A 20,156-nucleotide genomic window follows, 5' to 3' on the forward strand; every position below is an offset into this window, starting at 1 on the left:
AGCTATCCAGCCATGAAAAGATATGTAGAAACCTTAAATGCCTAGCACTAAGTGAAAGAAGCCAATCTGCAAAGGCTGCGTACTGTATGATTCCAACTATATGACATTCTAGAAACAGCAAAACTCTTGAGGCGGTAAAAAGATCAGCAGTTGCCAAGGGTGAGGTGGGAGGAAGAAAAGAAGAGGTGGAACACAGAAGATTTTTAGAGCAGTGAAACTATTCCCTGTGATACTATAATGGTGGCCATATGTCATTACACATTTGTCAAAACCCATAGAATGCACACCACCAAGAGTGAACCTGGGGGTAAAGTATGGGCTTTGGGTGATAATGATGTGTTGATGTAGGTTCACCAGCTGTAACCAGTGTACCACTCAGGTGGGGGTGATTGATAACGGGGGAGGCTACGCACGTGTGGGAAGTGTAAGGAAACTCCGTCTTCTGCTCAATTTTGCCGTGAACCTAAAAGTACTCTAAAACAAAGTAAGTCTATTAAAAAATTAAAAAAGAACCCCCCACCGTGGCTGATTTCAAACTACCAACAAGACATCAGTGAATCCGGAGCAGGGATTAGATGTGCACAGTTGGCATGAGACATGATGTGCACAGTTGCTCATGAGACATGAGCAGAGAGGAACCAGACTCAGCACCACTGCATGAATAAATGAATGAATGAATGAATGAATGAATGAATGAATGAAGTGTGCTAGGCACTGGCAGTGTAAGAGAAGCCTCCAGGTCCTTCAGGAAGAAGTCTATTCAACCTTCAAGAAGCTGGTCCTGTAGTTGCAGGTTCCGTCTTAGTTCCAACCTAGGAGACAAAGAACCAAGGAGTCCTATCTTTGACTTACTCAGCGAGAGGGACATTTGTCTCCTTTGGGTCTTTTACTTTTAATATCAAGCCTTGTCCAGGCATCTATTGAGCGCCCACTCAGACTGAGCCTGAGGCCACAAAAGCAAGAGTATCCATCAGGAGGATGAAACCCTGACTTGAAGTATCTCAGGCAACGGGAGTTTATATCACATACAAGGCCGGAGGTAGGGCAGTTCCTGGCTTGCTGAGTTCAATGGTTCAACGATGCCATCCTTTGAACATCAAGGGTGTCTCTTCCTAGTGGCTGTTGCAGTACCAGACATCCTGTGCGGACTGACAACGTCAGTTTAAATTTGTGAGGAAAACCTTTCCCAGAAGTCATATGGCAGCCATTCCCTCGGATCCCATTGGCATGACTAGATCACATGCCATTCCTAAACCAGCCATTTCCAAGAGAATGAGACCACCGTGACTGCCTTAGACCAATGGAAGGGACCCTGTAGGGGGCAGAACCTGAGAACCCAGGCAGAGCCCTGCCCTAAAGGAGGAAGTGGGTGGGGTAGGGTGACAGTGGGCAATGGCCTTCAAGACCAAATCTACAGGAAATGTTAGAAGAAGATGCACAAATCTTACGACCAGGGCATTCCGTAAACGTTTCTTGGGATAACTAAGGAACAAGAAGGCAAAGTGAGGCAGCATAGCTCCTCGGCTTTCCCCTCGAAGTTGAAATGCCTACATGGACACACACACACATACACACACACACGCTTCCATCAGCCCCCCGCAATGGATTCCCACGTGCGTATTAAGCCAGCATGTTAGTGAGGACAGCTGCCATGCTATTCACAGAAACCAGAACCGTACATAGTGAGGCCCTGGGTCTGCTCTGGGGACAGAGGCCCCGGCCAGCCAGGTCTGTGCCACAATCCCGGCAATATCACTGATGTTGGCGTGAGACTTCTCCACTCAGGGGCTTCCGGGTTTGCCTCTATCCAGGGTCATTTGTGGCCATGTTCTGACGTGGGCAATCCCACTGCAGCGGGACTGAATTCCCCAGGGTGGGCAGCACATGGTTCCTCCCTCCCCCTGCTCTGACCTGGTTATGGGGAGTTGCTAGGTAACGGCTACGCAGCCTCTGCTTCCCACGCTGGAGGAGGCTTGGTTACCATGGCAAGTCCAGATGAGGTGGGGGATGCAGGGGAAAGGGAGCATTGGCCGGGGGGTCCCTAGCCTGGACTCTGGGCCACTGGACCTTCAGGAAATCTCTTCACCCCTCTGTGCCTTGTTTTCCTTGTCAGTAAAATAAAGGAGGGGCTAGGTCTCTTCTTGCTCTAAACCACTGATGCGTGCAGATGGCATATACTAAATAGACACTGATCCTCAGGCTCCTTTTAGGTAAGAATGACTCAAGACGGGCACAGAAAAGGAATGGACTGAGTTGTGTTTAAGATAAAAGAGAGAAACTAGCAAGCCTGTGTCTCTAGTAGGACAGATAAAAGTCATGGACATCCTCCCTTCTGTTGACAGTAATTTAGCTTCTGAAATTGATACTCACGTGTCCCTGGGACTCCCTGGGTCCTTTACTGAACCTAAACTTCCTAAGGAAGTCCCATAATGGGTGTGTCGCCTTAGGGTACCCAGCTTGCTAAAGGCCCATCCCTGGGCTCTGCTGGCTTTTCTGTCCCCTGGAGCCATGTCACAGGCCCAGCCCCCTGGGGCCAACTCTTGACTTGTGGGGCTCTGCACAAACCTCTAGGATTGGCTACTTGATCCTGCCCTTGATCTGAGCCCTGGCCCCAGCCTCTTCTTTCATTCCTGTAGTGAGATCCCTAGCCAGGCCCAAGTGCTGGGACGTCTGTGGCACCCAAGTTCTCCCCTCCCCGTCTAGTTCATGCCAGTCCCCTTCCAGAATCCAGATCCCCACTGCTGGAGTCTCTTAGCACTGGCTGCCATCCTGCCTGTGGACATGGGCTGCCGCTCTGTTCCCTGTCTGTGCTTCACCCCCTTAACCCTCCATTGGCCTCATGCTGGGGCCCCCGAAGGCAGCTGGCTCCCTGGGACCACCACCACCATCTGATGTCCATTGTCACAGGTGGCCCCTGTGACCCCAAAAGAGAGGTTGGACCCTGCCCATTCCACCTCCAGCAGCTGGTCTGCTTTCCACCTTCTTCCTCGGACCCTGCCTCCAGTGCTAAGTCTTGGCAGCTCCTTATCCTTCCCCTGCCATATACACGGGAAGAACAGGGGTATGTCTGAGTGTGGCCCAGGGTGCTGGAGTCATATCAGGGAACATTCTCCACACCCACTCAACAGCTGAGTTTCCCGCTTCCTGGTCAGGAGCAGAAGGAGGAATCCGTGCCTTGTGCCTTGTATGTAGGGTATGAGAACGAGTAGGGTGTCAGGGCGAGTGGCCTTTCAGCTGCCAGCTGTGATTTGGGGCACTCTAGAACTTCCTAGTCCCATAGAGAAAGTACATCCTTGAACCATGTACCCCAGTCCCCCCTCCCCTCTAGCTCTCCCCTACTTTCCCCTGCAGGCAGTGTGGAAAAGTGGAGAAAGCACGAGCTTTCTGGACGAGACCCACGTCTCTGTCTAGACTCTGCCACTGACCGTGTGAGCCTGGACCAGTTACTTGACCTCTCGGAGCTAAGCTAGAGAACCAGAGACAAAAGCACTAAGTGTCATGAGACATAAACACAGTTATAGGAACTGCTTGGTGAGGGCCTAGCAAATAGAGGGCGGCCCCACTACAGCTTCCACTGTGGCAGAAACAGCCTTCTTCGCCCCACCCCACCCCCAGCGACATGTTGTTGCAAAGGCCTCCTCTCCTTTGAAACTTGCCTGTCCTGTACTCAGCCCTCCTCAGGGCGAGTCTCTCTGCACCTATCACACCGATAGCCTGCTGAGGTAGTAAATCAACTTTGGGAGTAGACCTTGCCCGCCTCCTTCCAGGGGATGGCTGCCCTGTAACAGTGGCCTGCAAGGGACAAAATGCTGAGGGTTTGGGCCAAATAAAGGAGGGATTCTTGAAGGGAGAATGGGGCCGTTACTTCCTCTGGCTGCTCTGCCTGCCTCCAGGCTCTCTGCTTCTTTACACATCATTCCACGCAGATCAGGCACCTTCTCTACTAAAAACTACCCCACCCCCAGCCCCGCCACCATTTCTGGATTGAGGTTCAAGCTGCCTCCCAGAGACGGGGCAGTGAGAGGGAGGCAGGACCTCTGGGTTACTCTCTGCCCTGAACCCTGCAGATTCCTCCTTTGCTGACTCAGCTTGCAGGTCCCCCACCTGGAGCCTCCCACCCTTCCTATTGCCCCCTGTCCATGTCCTAGCCAGTCTGCAAGGCCAGGGAAAATGCCACCTCCTTCACAAAGCCCTCCTGGATTCCACCCTCAGAGAGTAACTCTTCCTCTGCCAAACTGTCTCCTGACACGGCTCTTCTGGCCTTGCCCTGGAGAGGTGGCTGGGCTCAGCACCTGTGCCCTGCGGTCTAGTCCCCAAAGACAGGGATGAACAAACACTACATAAGTCATTCCAGCCCAGGTCCCTTGGTTGGGACCGGAGCTGTTTTAAAATTTGTCTAAAAATGTTTCAGACACACCCCAGTTCCCGGCACTGCGAGCTCTTGGGAGGGGGAGGCGGTTCGTCAGCAGCTCCGTGCCCTACGGGGGTGAAGATTGCTCAAGCTGCCCCACGCTGCCTGCACCGCCTAGCAGGGCATGCCACTTCAGGAGCTCTGTGCCACTACCAGGAAGAAGGGAGAGAAAACCCCATCCCTTCCCGTGACTTCCTTCTGAACCCCTCCCCAGCCTTAGAACTGGAGCAGCCGGCTTTCCCATGTTGTTGGAGCACACCAGGGGCTCTTTCTGCCTCTGGCCCGTCCCCTGCACTCTGCCAGGCACATCCCGCCATTTCCCAGCTCACACACCATCTGTGGCTCCCAGCTGCCAACAGAGCTAAGTTCAAACTCACCCTGGAATTCAGAGATTCAACAACGTTCATGAGGCAACCTGTATTTCTGGCCCATCGCCTCTCCCTGTCCTTCCCCCATCCCTGCAACATGCACATGTACATATTCCCATGTGTGTAGTCACATGTACACACACATGCACACACGCGCACACATATATACGTGTGCACATGTATACACACCTACACATGTACACACAAACACAAGACCAAATACACTTACACACACACACCATAATCCAAATTAATTTGTCAGTTTCGCCTGTATTTGCCTTGATCATTACACTCATTTACTCATTTATGTATTCGTTCATCCATTCAACATTCCCTTAGTGCCCTTATGCAAATAAGAAGGGTACGATTTCCCTGTTTCTCCTGGGAGTCGCTGCTGCATCCAACGCTCTGCCATCTCCTCTGTGTGTTTTAAGTCCTATAAAGCCCAGCCCAAGGTCCACCTCCCTGCACAAGCCTTCCTAGCTTCTCAGCCCTGGAGTAGCTGTCCCTGCATTTGAGTTCCTATAGCAATGCCATGTAAAAGAACTTTCCGGGCACCTGGTTGGCTCCGTCGGTTTGTCTGTTGGTTTCGGCTCAGGTCGTAAACTTGCAGTTCATGAGTTCTAGCCCCACATTGGGCTCTGCAATGGCAGCACGGAGCCTGCTTGGGATTATCTCTCCTTATCGCGCTCTCTCTCTCTCTCTCTCTCTTTCTCTTTCACTCCCTCTCTCTCTCTGCCCCTTCGAAGCTCGTGCTCTCTCTCTCCCCCCCAAAATACATAAATAAACATTTAAAAAATATTCTGTGATAATGGAAATGTTCTATATCTGTACTATCCAGTATGGTAGCCATTGGTCCCATTGGCTATTAAGCACTTCAGATGTGGCCTGTGTGACTGAGGAACTGAATTTGCCACTCTAGAAACTCTGTTTTTCAAAGATTTTTTTTAATTTGTTTTTTTAAGATTTTTTTAAAGTAGACTCCATGCGGGGCGTCTGGGTGGCTCAGTCGGTTAAGCATCCAACTTCGGCTCAGGTCATAATCTTACTGTTTGTGAATTTGAGGCCTGTGTAGGGCTCTGTGCTGACAGCTCAGAGCCTAGAGCCTGCTTTGGATTCTGTGTGTGTGTGTCTCTCTCTCTCTCTCTGCCCCTCCCCCACTCACGCTTTGTCTCTCTCTCTCTCTGAAAAATAAACATTAAAAATTTTTTTAAATCAATTAATTAAAATAAAGTAGACTCCATGCATAATGTGGGGCTCAAACTCATGACCTCTAGATGAAGAATCATATGCTTTACCATCTGAGCCAGCCAGTCACCCCTAAATTTCTTCCTTTCGTTTAATATTGATTAATTTGTTTTGTTTTGTTTTTTAATGTTTATTTATTTTTGAGAGAGAGAGAGGGATCGGGGAAGGGGCAGAGAGAAAGGGAGACACAGAATCCGAAGCAGCCTCCAGGATCTGAGTGGTCAGCACAGAGCCCGACATGGGGCTCGAACTCACAAACCTCAAGATCATGACCTGAGCCGAAGTCGGATGCTTCACCGACTGAGCCACCCAGGCACCCCAAGCATATGACTCTTGACCTCAGGTTCATGGGTTTGAGCCCCATGTTGGGGCATACAGCTTACTTTTAAAAAAATGCCCACTATGTCATGTACCTACCACACATATCAGATTCTCTCTCTCTCTCTCTCTCTCTCTCTCTCTCTCTCTCACACACACACACACACACACACACACACAGTCACACTGTGAAACAGAATGGCTAAAGAAGGATCCTATTCATTTGAAATCGCGTTTTGCATTCCAGGCTCTTCTTGTTATGTTCTTACTGTATGCCAGGGGAAATGAGAAGATCCTATCCAGTTTTAAGAAGGTATTCCCAGTTAGTTTGAAGTAAAATCGTGGTGGAGGAGTGGGGGGACCAGGGAAAAGTCCAGCATTTAAGGTACAATATCTGGGAACTCCTTGATGAAGAAGACCGTCCTGCCCTCAAGGAACCTCCCACCTGTGGGGGGAGACAAACCATTACCATACAGAATTTGAGTTTAACTGAGGCTAAGCATGAAGTGAGGGCACTAGCCCAGACCTGGAGGGCCAGGAGACACCACGGATGGAGTGACCAAACTGAAGACTCAGAAAAGTAGCTGGTGGCCTGGAAGGGAAAGCATCTCAGCAGGGGGAGCTCCCTAAGCCAAGACACCACATGTCAAGGAAGGGGGAGTAGACAGAAGGAATCTAATTGGTTTGGACCATAATGGTGGGCCATAAATGGCCACAAGGTGTTTGGGCTTTAGTGTATGGGTAGTGGGGAGCCCCGGAAGAGTTTTATGCAGGGGAATTATCCTTTATATTTGCATTTTAGAAGGGATTTGAGGGGGAGAAGGCTGAGTTAGGAGGCTCTTGCAAAAGTGTGGGGTGGTTGGGGGAGCTGGGGTTGGGCGGCAGTGAGAATGGAGTGAAGAAGACTAAAGAGAGAACAGAAGAAGCCTCTTCTGGCCTGGTAGCAGTGAGAGAGGGAAAAGAGCCAAGACCCATGCACGTTTCCCACTTGGGCAACCAGGCAGATGGTGGTGTCATTCTGGAGGAGAGAGATCCAGAAAGAACAGTGGGGGAAGGGGGTTGAAGAGAAGTGGTGTGGGTTCCTTTGGAGACTTCCCTGGCGGTGGAGGTGCCTGGGAGGACATCCAAGTAGAGATGACCAACAGGCAGCCGGATGAGCTGGTATGGAGTCATGGAGACTGTCCTAGAGCTGAGATGGAAGCATGAAAATCATTCCAGCCAGGGAGAGGTGGGACCGCCCTTGAGCGTGGGTGGCCCAAAGGACAAGAAGGCCAGAGATGAGCCCTCGGGGACACCGGCCTTTGAGGGGTGGATGAAGCAGCCTGGGAAGGAGTGGCAGGGAGGTGCGGATAAACCAGGGAACCCGAGTGTCTGGGAAAGTGGGGGCAGTTGCAGAGGGATTGGGGAGAGGAGCCTCTATGCTTCCAAGGCTGCAGACACAAAGTCCCCAAGTCTGGAAGTTCTGGGAGGACAGGAACTTGCCTAGTGCCCAATCAGTACTCAGCAAACCATTCATGAATGAAAAGATGAAGCTTTCAGTAAGTCATGACTGGCCGGGGAGAGGCCTTGCTGTGTTCCTTCCTGTGGGCCAGCAGAGCTGGTCAGGGGTGAAAACAGTTCATTTAGCTCAGTCCTAGGGTCTGTATCCTCCTCTCCACGGTGCCAGCTCCAGCCACCTCCTCTTATTCTCTCATCTTCTCTGGGCATAGGCAGCAGGCACGAAGGGTCCCCAAAGGGTCTTTTTTAATGTTTATTTTTGAGAGGGGGGAGGGGCAGAGAGAGGGAGACACAGAATCCAAAGCAGGTTCCAGGCTCCGAGCTGTCAGCACAGAGCCCGACGTGGGACTCGAACTCACGGACTGTGAGATCACGACCTGAGCCGAGGTCGTTCGCTTAACCAACTGAGCCACCCAGGCGCCCATGAAGAGTCCCCCATGTTTTACAACAGGCGCTCATGACACAAATTCCCACCGAGGAGAAAAAGTCAACCCTGGAGAATGGTATCTGATCTAACATGAAGTGGGCTATTTTGGGACTCGAATTACACAGGAGGGCTAGACACACACAGAGATGAACACAGTTACAATTAGCATTAACTACAAGGTGTCGTATCTTTGCTGCACACACAGCCGGCAGCCAGCAGCGTGCCCTGGGGAGAGAGGAAGGTGAACGAGTGCCAAGATGGGAGGGGGCAGCATCTGCTGGAGGAGGAAGCAGCATTTCTCAGGAAGGCACAGTCACCTTGGGCAAAGTGGCCTCCGATATTGGAAGTGCCAGTTTGACAGGCTCCCCCTAGCTCAGGGAAATTCCAGACCCAAGAAGGAGGGACTGGTACAGGGCCAGAGGCTTTCTCTTAGGGTGTCACCGCCTCATGGACCATCCCCAGACACAAAGTAGATAGAACCTGTCCATAAAAAGGAATCAATTTCCCCATGGTTCAGGCTTTTTAAAAATCTCAGTGAAGATGCACGGAGTGTTTGAAGGCCTGGGGGTCAGGCTTCGAGGACAGGTGCCCTAGAGTTTCCACTTGCCAGCTGATAACCTGGAACAGGTCGTCCAGGGCCTCAGTTTATTCGTCTTTAACACCCCTCTGGAATCCTTTTTCACAGTCTATTTCACCAGATTAGGGCGGATCAGATTAGATGATTATATGGTAAAATGCCGTCTCTGAGAGCAGCCAATATCCCCTGCTTCGTAAAGAGAGCTGTGGGGATCTGACTCCCAGCTAAACAAGGCAGAGCCACCAGGACAGCTAGCTATCATGTCTGAATCCTCTTTTTTAATCCCCAGTGGCGAGCATGTTATCTAGGACACATTCACAACTCAAAAATGTTAGTTGAATAAATAAATCATTGGTTCCTAAAGGGGAATATTACAAAAAGACCACAGTGTGCTTCATATCAGTTACATCTAGGAAAGATTTTTTCCAGTGTGAACTAGTATTCTGTTCTGATTCTGTTCTGTTCTAACCTCTGATAAAATATTCTGTTCTGATTCTAACCTCTGTCCAATTCCAACTTATATCACGTAACATTTGTACTCCTTGAGAACACAAACCAGGTCTTAATTTTTTTTAACGTGTATTTATTTTTTGAGAGATAGAGACAGAGCATGAGCGAGGGAGGGAGGGGACAGAGAGAGAGAGTCACAGATTCTGAAGCAGGCTCCAGGCTCTGAGCTGTCAGCACAGAGCCCGATGTGGGGCTCGAACTCACAAACCACGAGATCATGACCTGAGCTGAAGTCAGACGCCTAACCGACTGAGCCACCTGGGTGCCCCAACACAAACCAGGTCTTAATCATTGCATTTCGACAGGAGCTCTACGTGAGCAAAGACCTGGTTTTGCTCAGAGCTGCACCATCGTACCTGGAACAGAGCCTTGTGCTTAGTAAGGCTCAGTAAGGATTTGTAAATGAATGAATGGTTTCTAACCCGTAACACCATGCTAGGCATTCAGCAAATATTTGTTGAATGAAGAAATGATTAAGCAAGGAGAACACTGTCTCTTACTAATGCCCCTTTCTAATATTCTCAACTGAGGTGGTATAGCAAAGTGGGTGGGTAGGCAAGCTCTGGAGTCAGATGATCTGGGTTTGAATCCTGACTCTCCTACTCACTAACTAGGTGACCTGGAGTAAGCTACTGAACCTCTCTGTGCTTCAGTTTTCTTACCTATAAAATGGAGATAATAGAGGGGTCTACATGGCTCAGTGTCCGACTCTTGATTTCTGCTCAGGTCATGATCTCACACTTCACGGGATCGAGCCCTGAGTCAGGCTCTGCTTTGACAGCCAGACAGCCTGCTTGGGATTCTCTCTCTCCATTTCCGTCTCTGCCCCTCCCCTGCTCACTCACTCACACTCGTGCTTTCTCTCTCTCTCAAAATAAATAAATAAACCTTTAAAAATAAATAAAATGGGGATACTAATAATTTTTTAAATAGGGTCACATGAATTCATTTGGAGGATCCATCAAACATTTAGCACAGTGTCTGGCACATAGTATTGCTGCTGTTTTTTAATGACCATATCCATCTCTTAATAACCTTCAGTGCCTCCCCTCTAGCTACAGAATAAGATAAAAAATCAAGGTCCCCACAGTTGGGCTCCAATGTCCCTCTCTTTCCAGTCCCATCTTCCCACACTTTAGCGCTAACTACCCTTTCCTGGCTTGTCTGCTAGGCTAGACACTCCACTAAGCAATAGGTACCCATTCACTTACTTCCCTTTTCATGAAGGCCTGTAAGGGAGGACATTTTATTGCACATATTTCACTGAAGATGTGACCAAGGCTCAGAAAAGGGAAGTGACTTTCCCAGGGACACACAGCTTATCCCAAGGAAGTGAGATTCCATTCCAATTCCGCCCTGACCTGAAAGTTCATGCTTTTATTCCCTGGACTCTGAAACCTTTGCTATGCAAAGTGTGGTCTGTGAACCAGCGCTACCAGCCTAACCTGGAACTTGCTAGAAACAAAGACTCTCAGGCCTCACCTCAGACCCACTGAATCAGAATCTGCATTTTCACAAGATACCCCAAGTGATTTCTATGCCCAGGAGTTAGAAGCACTGTTGTAAACCCCTTTCTAGGGGCGCCTGGGTGGCTCAGTCAGTTAAGTGTCTGACTTTAGCTCAGGTCATGATCTCGCAGTTTGTGGGTTTGAGCCCCGCGTCGGGTTCGGTGCTGACAGCTCGGAGCCTGGAGCCTGCTTTGGATTCTGTGTCTCCCTCTCTCTCTGCCCCTCCCCCCACTCGCACTGTCTCTGTCTCTCTCAAAAATAAATAAATAAAAGAAACCCTTTTCTACCAGTCAGACACAAAAGCTAATGAAATCAGTACTAGATCTCATTTAATCCCAACAACTATCTGGGAGGTATCAGGAGGTCAGCATTGTTATCCCATTTTGCAGAGGAGGACACTAAGGCTCTGAGGGTTAAGTATCTTGACCTGAAGCCACATATGCCTGATGTCAGCATGATGCTCTGGCCATCTCCCTCTGCCTGGAGTGTCTTCACTCCCTCTGTCCCCTTGAAATCTCATCCTTTAGACTCTATTCAAAATCCCCTCCTGCTGAGTGAAGCCTCTCTCATCCGCATCCCATTGGGCAGATTAATGATTCCTTCCCCCATAGTCCCTGCAGCTTGCGATGCACATACCTTTCTCTTGGCCCTAATTCATTCTGTTTTAAAGAACTATGTGCTAAGTGCATACTGCATGCCAGGCACATGGCGGGCGTTGAGTAAATGTCTGTGCCCAAAGCACTGCAGCTTGAGTTGATCAAAGTACTTTCATCACACCTGTGCTATCCTCCTGGGCATCCCTGTTCCTCCCACCTACGCCCCCCCCCCCCCACCAACTCCCCTATGCCCCTGGAGCACAGTCTGGCATCTCTTAGTGCCTCAAAATCACTAGGAAGCAAACTAAATGCTCTCCATTCTAAAGGTGAAATATGTTTAAAGATTAATTAAGAGTAGAATGCTGCCAGGAGTGAGGCCTGGGCAATTCCTAAGGGTGCCAAGGTGATAGGCAGCTCACGGCCCAACACCACCAATCTTTGGGCTGACACCAGGTGGCAGAATGACCAACTGTCACAACAGTGGCAGATATTTGAAAATCTAACCCTCATTTTCTCACACCATCAAAGGAAGGCCCAGAAATAGTAAGCAACCTCTTCAAATACCCAGGGGTTTAAAATCAGGTCCTCAGGAACCTTCTGTCATTTCGTAAGCAGAAAGGGCGAAGGTGGCTGAGATGTAGGGCAAAGATCTCTGAGACACAGAGAACCCAATAGTCCCCATGCACTGCCTCTCCTTTTCTGGGAGGCCTGGTAAACCACGTGCTTCAAGGCCTCAATTTCCTCAGCTGTAAAATGAGGGGGTTGGACTAGTTTCTAATGCTTCTTCCAGTTCTGAGATGCTGTGCTATAAAATGGGAGAAATGTGAACCTTTGGTTGCTATGATCTGAAAATATTTTGAATGTGGAGAATCAAATTGTACAGCGGTGCATGAACAAAATAATATGTTAATGACTAAGAAGATTGTATTTAATCCAATGGGAAACAGCAGAGCAGCCCGCTGCTGATGATGTGTGTGTGTGTGTGTGTGTGTGTGTGTGTGTGTGTGTGTGCATGCGCGTGCGCGCACGGCTTTTTTCCTTGAGCTCAAACATGTACTTTGAAATCACTAATACAGTAATCAGGCCTCTGGCAGCCTATCTTGCCCAAACACACACACACACACACACACCACACGCACACACACATCACTTCAAATTAAAATGGGGGGAAATTAGATCGCTGCTGCTTACATCCTTGCAGTATTTGGATTTTTTTTTTTTTTTTTTTTTTAAGAATTTTTTATCGTGGTGAAGGTGCTGTATTGAGAGCTTCTGGAGCCCTCTGATCTCAGAACTGGGACATGCATGTGGGTCGGGAGCTGGGGGTTTTATTAGCATTTTGCTTTTGCACACCGACTGCCCCCCTCAGCCGTCACAATCCCGTCTGGTTGCAGGGCCCCCAGACCCTCAACGAGGGGAGTGGTCAGATCCACCGCCCCAGAGGCACCCTGGCCAAAGCACGTGCGCGCGGCCATAACCGCGGGGAAAATGAACGCGCGCCGCCTGCTACGTGTCCGGCCGGGCGAGGCGGCGGGAAGGGTTAGATCGCCACCGAAGGGTCGGGGCCAGGAGGCAGAAGCGGGCCAGAGGCCTCACGTGCGTCTAACTAGCACACACACCACCCCCCCCACCCCCCCCACCCCGCCGCCCGCCCCTGCGGGTCCCTGCCCACCCTGGAGCCCCGGACCCGGGTCGGGCCCAGCAGGCCTAGGCCCCGCCGCTTCCCCTGGGAGCCCCCCAGGCCACCTGCCGGGCTAGCTGGCCCGCAGGCGGAGGGCGCGGCCGCCCCTCCCCACCCGACGGCCGCGCCCGCGCCCCGGCCCGCTCGGATTGGCCGACCTCGCGGCCAGGTGAGGCAGCCCCGCCCCTCGGCTCCAGGTGCGGCGGTGGGACCGGGGCCGCGGCCCGGGCCGGGACGGGCGGCCGAGGCGCCATGGCCGAGTCCCAGCTGAGCTGCCTGGACGAGGCGCACGTGAACGAGAGAGTGACCGAGGCGCAGGCCGCCTTCTACTACTGCGAGCGGCGGCGGGCCGCGCTGGAGGCGCTGCTGGGCGGCGGCGAGCAGGCCTACCGCGAGCGGGTCAAGAAGGAGCGGCTTCGGGACTTCCTCTCCAGCCAGGAGCGCCAGGCCCTCCGCGCCGCCTGGAGCCCCTATGAGGATGCCGCCGCCGCCGCCGCCGCCGCCGCTCGGGGCAAGAGCAAAGCCAAAGCCAAGGCCCCGGCCCCGGCCCCGGCCCAGGCCTCTGCGGAGCCCGGAGAGTCCCTCGCCTACTGGCCCGACCTCTCCGACACCGAGGTGCCCCCGCTGGACCTGGGCTGGACCGACACCCGCGTCTACCGTGGCGTGAGCCGCGTCACCCTCTTTACCCACCCCCCCAAGGAGGAGAAGGCGCCCCACCTCAAGGAAGTGGTCAGGCAGATGATCCAACAGGCACAGAAGGTAGGCCGCGCCCCCGCCCCCACCAAGTGCAGCCCCTTGGACCAGGCCCAATATCAGAGGCAGGGCCTGGGGCAGGACTTCCTGACCACTCCCAGGAAAATGGGCCCAGAACTTTCCCTTAAGTCAGGGGGACTGGTGAGGCCTCTAGAGAAGATGGATGTGAACCTTGGTGAATTACAAGGTGCTGGACAGTGGTTTGTCATCATTATTGCAGTGTCCAGAGGGCTGGCTTTCCTCTGCCCTGTGCTTTTCCTTCCCTGTCAGGTTCCTCTCTGTAGAGAAGGGTGGGGGCTGTAGGGTTTTGTGGGAAAGTGGGCCACTCCAAAGTTTTGATAATTACCCGTGTGAGGCCCTGGGATTTACAAAACATATGTTAGGCCATTTTTTCATTTGGTCTTCAGTCATCCGGAGGAACTGGGTAGTGAGACTTGTACACCCCTACCCCAGCCATGCTGCTCTGAGGAGGCCCCCCAGAGTCAACAGGGGCCTGGCATTCACACCCCCTGGGGACCAGTACTAGAAGTCAAGCAGCCAGGAATGAATGAAGAAATGTATTTTGAGCACCTGCTCTGTGCCTGGCTCTGTGCTGGACACTTTGGACTCAACAGCTGAGGGTGGGGGGAAGCTCTCACTTATTGTGGCTACTCTGCTTGGGGGTTGAAAGGAGGGGATGTTCAGAGTGGCCGGTTGCAATACTGATGGGCCAGTAGGTTGTGGGGCAGGGAGAGAAGTTTAATCTTTACTCTGTGCCCTTGGGTAGGGGCACCTGGGTACGGTTTTTAGATAAAATATAGGCCATCCCATTAAATTTGAATTTCAGATAAACAACAAATCATTTTTAGTATTAATATGCCTCAAATATCGCATGGGGCATATTGATATTAAAATGTTATTTGTTTATCTGAAATTCGAATTTAATGTGGCATTCTGTATTTTTATTTGCTATATCTGACCCCCCCACACACACAGAGATTTGTTAAGAAACACCAGCAGCTTAGGGGTGCTTGGGCGACTCAGTTGGTTAAGCATCCGGCTCTTAGTTTCAGCTCAGGTCATGATCTTACGGTTCGTGAGAGCCCCACATCAGGCTCTGCATTGACTGTGTGGAGGCCTGCTTGGGATTCTCTTTTCCTCTCTCTGCCCCTCTCCCCTCTCAAAAAGTAAATAAATATACATTAAAAAAAAACAAAACACAGCAGCCTTTAGTGCCCAATTCAGAATATACAACAGGAGTGACTTGGGTTCACCATCCTAATTCAACTCAATGGATGTGGTTGGAGTCCTGTTACCTCTGGAGGCTGAAGTGGCCTGGCAGGGAAGGCTAATCTAGAAAGACCAGTCCTGGCGCTTCTCTTCCAGGAAGGGGGATGCTTCCTGGAAGAAGGAAGGAAGGGTTAACTTTCCCATACTCCCTAAGAAATTCCTCCCTATCTGCCTGAGCTTTCTTTGTATATTGCATTCTGCAAAAGAGAAAAGCCAGTTTGAGAAGAGGAGAAAGGACCAGAATGGCAGTGCTATGCAGCAGGCTGCAGCTGGCCTAAGGGGTCAGGTGTCATGATGGGATACTAAAAGCCTTGATTTGTTAGCCCTTTATATGGGCCAGCCACTCTGCTACTAATTTGCTTTCATTTTCTCGTTTGCTTTTCACAACAACTAGGCGAGATGGGTATTTTCCTTATTTTTTATTTTTTTATTTTTATTTTTTGGTTCAGAGCAGTATTTGCCAAAGGCCACACAGCTAGTAAGTGGCTGCACCAGGACTTGAAAGCCAAAGTCCTTGCTCTTAACCACTGTGCTACCCTGCCCTGCTGTCTGATGACATTGCAGCAGGATTAAACCAAGCAGCTTGAACGGAGCTAGCCCCGTCACAACCTGGGGGTGTGTGCCCTGTTACCAAAGGGAGAGACAGGACACCTGCCCACTGGGGCTGCTGGTCCCATTGGGATGTCAGGAGTCCCCTGTGTCATGCAATGTTCTTAGCTCTTTAAATATTTAACAACAGAAACTTTAACAATTGTGAACACATCCAATATGTACATATTTAACTAGTCGCTATTTCCTGAGTGCCCTGTGTGCCAAGCACTAGCCATAGAAGGATTTAAGCTGTGGTCTTTGCCCTCCAAGAGTTAACTTAAATGCTGAGGGATGTGCTGGAAGAAAAAAGCGTTTTTGAGCCTGATGTGCCTAATCTAGGAGGGCTTCCTGAAGGAGGTGAATTGCAGAGTTGAAAAGGGGAAAGAGAAGGACACTGGAATGGGCAATTTCTCCGTTAAGGAATTTAGGAGCAGGAATGAGAGATTTTTCCTTCAAAAGAGAAAGCAGCTCTGGCAGGAGGAAAGGGCTACCCTGGTGGGAGCTAGGTACCGTGTAGGGCCTACGTCGAGGATCTGAGTCCAAAGCAGGTGACCAACCCCCTGGAAGAGGCAGCTTCTGACCCTGCCTGTGCCCACCCAACTCCCAGGCCTTCTGGGCCCCACGTATTCACTGTCGCCCACGTCTGTGCGGCACCTTCTTCTCAAAGACCACGTGAAATAGGCAGGCCAGAGAGGTTGGCCTGTTTCACAGGTGAGGAAACTGGGGCACAGAGGAGGAAAAGGGGCTTGCCCAAAGGCCATGTTGTTGGTTATGGAAAGACCCAGATCCCTGGCTTCTGCTCTACAGGCTACACCCTCTGACCCCTGTCTGCTTCACCCTCACCCCAGCTTGTTTACACTAGATTCTTCCCCCTTCCTTTTCACCCTGAGGCAGGGAGTTTCCTTTGTCTCCAGGGAGAGTCAGCCTGCTGTGAGGCCAGAAGGGGCAGCCAGAGATGGTTAGATGAGGGTGACTATGGAGGGGATGCACGTCCAACTGTGTCCCAGACGCTTTCCTATTTTATCTCATTTAATCTTCAGAATAACCTCGTGAGATGCTGTCATTTTTACTCCTGAATGACAAACGGGAGTGGCTGGGACATGCCCGCAGCCGAAGACCAGTGAGGGTTTTGAACCTGGGCCTCAGAGATATGGAGAAAGGAGCCTAACTAGGGGACACTTTGAAAATCTGATGGGAGGGGCGCCTGGGTGGCGCAGTCGGTTAAGCGTCCAACTTCAGCCAGGTCACGATCTCGCGGTCCGTGAGTTCGAGCCCCGCGTCGGGCTCTGGGCTGATGGCTCAGAGCCTGGAGCCTGTTTCCGATTCTGTGTCTCCCTCTCTCTCTGCCCCTCCCCCGTTCATGCTCTGTCTCTCTCTGTCCCAAAAATAAATAAACGTTGAAAAAAAAAAAAAAAAGAAAAAAAAATCTGATGGGAGGTGGGGCGGGGGGGGGGGGGGGGGGCAGGCAGAGGCAGTGAGGACACAGCCCAGTGGGTGGAGGTGTGGCCCGGGAAACTGGGAGGACGGCCTTGGAAGCAGCAGTCAAATTACCTGCTCTCTAGGCCTCTGTGGATGGAAGAAGGCCCTTGGGGCTGTGCTAGATAGCTGGCATTCAAACATTTGGCCCTGTTTACCTTTGGGGTGGGGTTTTGTTCCCCGCTGTTCTTTCCCCCTTGAGTGATCTGCTTGTTTTAGTGTCACTGAACGATGGACTTTGCTTAAACTACAGGCTGAAAAGCTGCCTTCAGGGACTGAGAAATGAGTCCCTAGCCTGTCCCACGGTGGCAGAGATGCCCAGGGGAGACGGCTACTGTGTGGACTGCTGCGATCATCTCATTGTAACTGCAGAGAGCTGAGGGGAGGGGGGGGGGGGGTGGCGCGGTCGACTTCGAGCAAGACCACGTGTGGACCGGGAAACTTTTGCTTCTTATCTACAAGGGCAAAGTGAGAGGACCAAGCAGGTGCAGTTTGGATGAGCTAGTGATTTGGGAGGAGAGTGTTCATCCGGTCATGGGACAGATATCTCCAGGTTACTGTGTGCTAAGCACTTTAGTAGAAAACAGACACATAAAACGCACCCCTGCTCTTAAGTAGCCTAATGGTCCACTAAACCATCATTAGCGTGTACAGTTGGATGTGTGCCTAACAGCGGGCGTGGCAGCAGGGACAGAAACCCAGGCCCGGGTTAGGGAAGGGCCTTTGATGCCGGGGCCTGGCTACAAGCGTGTCTGAACGCAACAGGAAGGCTGAGGTTGCACCTGCACACACCCATCTTTGCACCCAGGCTCCCCCGTGCCCGGTGGTGTCCATTTTTGAGGCTGCTGGGTGGGTTTAGAGAGATTGCCTATGCTTCAGGAATAGAAAACTTACCGGTCCCCCCAATCTCCTGGACTGACCCTTGGCCCTGCACTCCTGGGCCCCGCATCCAAATGCATTTCACTGCCTACCACAACCTTTGAACCTCAATCATCATGTGAGGCAGAATATTATCTTCATTTCTCAGATGAGGCCTCTGAGGTCCAGAAGGGTGAGAGGACTTATCTTTAGACCAAGGACAAGGAGATTATACAGCCTCCCCAGGTACCTGGTCAGGGAAGATGACAAACACAGCCCAAGAGAGGGAGGCTGGTGGCCGAGGCAGCTTTGATTAACCAGCAACTCTTCATTCCTGTCACAGTAAGAGGACCAGACCTGCCTGGTTGGTGGGGGACAGAGGGGCGTGAGCCACAGGCCTGACCTTACCCTCCCCTGCCTGCTGACAGCTCTGTCCCCTTTCCCTCAGGGCCCGGCTCAGGCGCCACCCCTTTCTTGGCACTTTATCAAATTTTCAATCCAAAAGTGACCTTTTTGTTCTCAGACGTGGCTCCTTGTTTGTCCCGCCTGTGTGTCTGGCACACGGCTCGCTTTGGGAGAGCCCATTGTATCCCTGGGGGCCCAGAGCTTTGGAAGAGCCAAGAGTCCACCTTCCTCCTCTTGGTCTGCCTCGCTGGGCCTCAGCAGTCACAGAGGGCCAGTGATGTGTATGAGTGACTGGCCACCCATTTCTCTCCATCCCTCCAGCAAAGCAAGTGTCTAGAGAAGTCTCCTGCTGAACTGCACGTTACCCAGGGGACTCCTTTAATCCCCATTGTCATAAACTGTCTGGCAGCAGAGAAAAGAATGCTCTAAACTAGGGAGGGGCAGAGGGATTTGGGAGAAGGCACCAGAGCAGGAGATGTGTGGTTTGCCAGGTCGGCAGCTTGGTTAGAGGTCTGGGCAGCTGATGGGGGTGAACAGCTGGGAACACATGACCTGGGGGTGCAGCAAAGTCTTAGAGTCTCTGGCTCGTGGTGCCAGGAGCCTCACCTTTGCAGGTGGCAGCCTGTGCCGCTGGGTAGAGCTCACTGTTGGCCACCGTTCCCCTATTGGCCTCAGCCAGTGCCTCCCTCATTCAAGTTCATCCAGTAGATAGTACTGAGCACTGTCTCTGTACCAGGCCCCATGCTTGGCATTGGGATATAGACGTGAAGCAGATGCAAAAACAAAAAGAAAGAAGTCTGCCCCACCTGACCCTTCCTCCTTACACATAACCGTTCCACACGGGCTTTCTTTCAGAGCCCCGGGAAGCTCCTTGTCCCACCGAGGCTGGTGGATAATGGTGCAGCTGCCGCTCCAGGGGCTGGCTGAGCGCTTCACAGCCCTTCCGGGATCTTGCCCCAGCCTGTCCTGGCATCCCCGCCAAGCCCTGAGCTCTTTGGCCATTGGATTCTGAACGGATTCTGAATGTCTCTCCTTTATGCTCAGTCACTGATCCCGGGAGCCAGAATTTCTGAGCAGTGGACACCCAGCTTCATGTCAGGGTCAAGGACAGGCTCCTAAGTTGAAAGGTCTTGGTTTCTCTCCACATCTGGCCAATTACTGGCTGTGTCCGTTGGGTAAAGCTCTGGGGCTTGCTTGCTTGCTTGCTTGCTCTGGGGCTCCTGGCCTGCAAAATGGGAGGATAATGCCTAGATTTCTGGATGGTTTTGAAAAACAAGGAAGAAATTTGTGTGAAAGCTAAGGATACCAATTAAGTATTCCACAAAGGTCAATTGCTGGAAAGTAACTGCTGCCTTCTCTGTCTTCTCACAGAGCAAGGGAGGGAAGTGTGGCCGAATTTCCTCCCAGGAAGTGAGGGTGCCGCATCCAGCAGATGAGTTAGGGGAGTTAGGAGTCACCTCTCATTGTTGGGGTTGGGCATCCTGTGCAGGTGTACTTCCCGTTTTCCTCCTTAGAGTGAGAGAGGACCGGCTTCCCACCGTCCCCCAGCCCCCTGCATTTACCTGTTGACTTTGATTTGGTAGCAGCTGTTTGTGGGGCTGGGGCATCTGAGTCCTCAGCCAAAGATCTTCTCTAGGATCTGCCATGGGCAGAGACAGGACAG

General features: G+C 51.6%; 1 protein-coding gene across 1 annotated transcript in view; it reads left to right on the top strand.

The window, feature by feature from the left end:
- Window positions 1-13,309: 13,309 nt before the first annotated feature.
- Window positions 13,310-20,156, top strand: part of FAM83F (family with sequence similarity 83 member F) — a 34,651-nt gene continuing 27,804 nt past the window's right edge. The window contains exon 1 of the mRNA XM_045465909.1: window positions 13,310-13,900. Coding sequence (XP_045321865.1) covers window positions 13,394-13,900 — 507 coding nt within the window. The 5' untranslated portion in view covers window positions 13,310-13,393. The remainder of the gene's footprint in view (window positions 13,901-20,156) is intronic.

The sequence above is a fragment of the Leopardus geoffroyi genome, chromosome B4 (genome assembly GCF_018350155.1).
Source record: "Leopardus geoffroyi isolate Oge1 chromosome B4, O.geoffroyi_Oge1_pat1.0, whole genome shotgun sequence".
NCBI lineage: Eukaryota > Metazoa > Chordata > Mammalia > Carnivora > Felidae > Leopardus > Leopardus geoffroyi.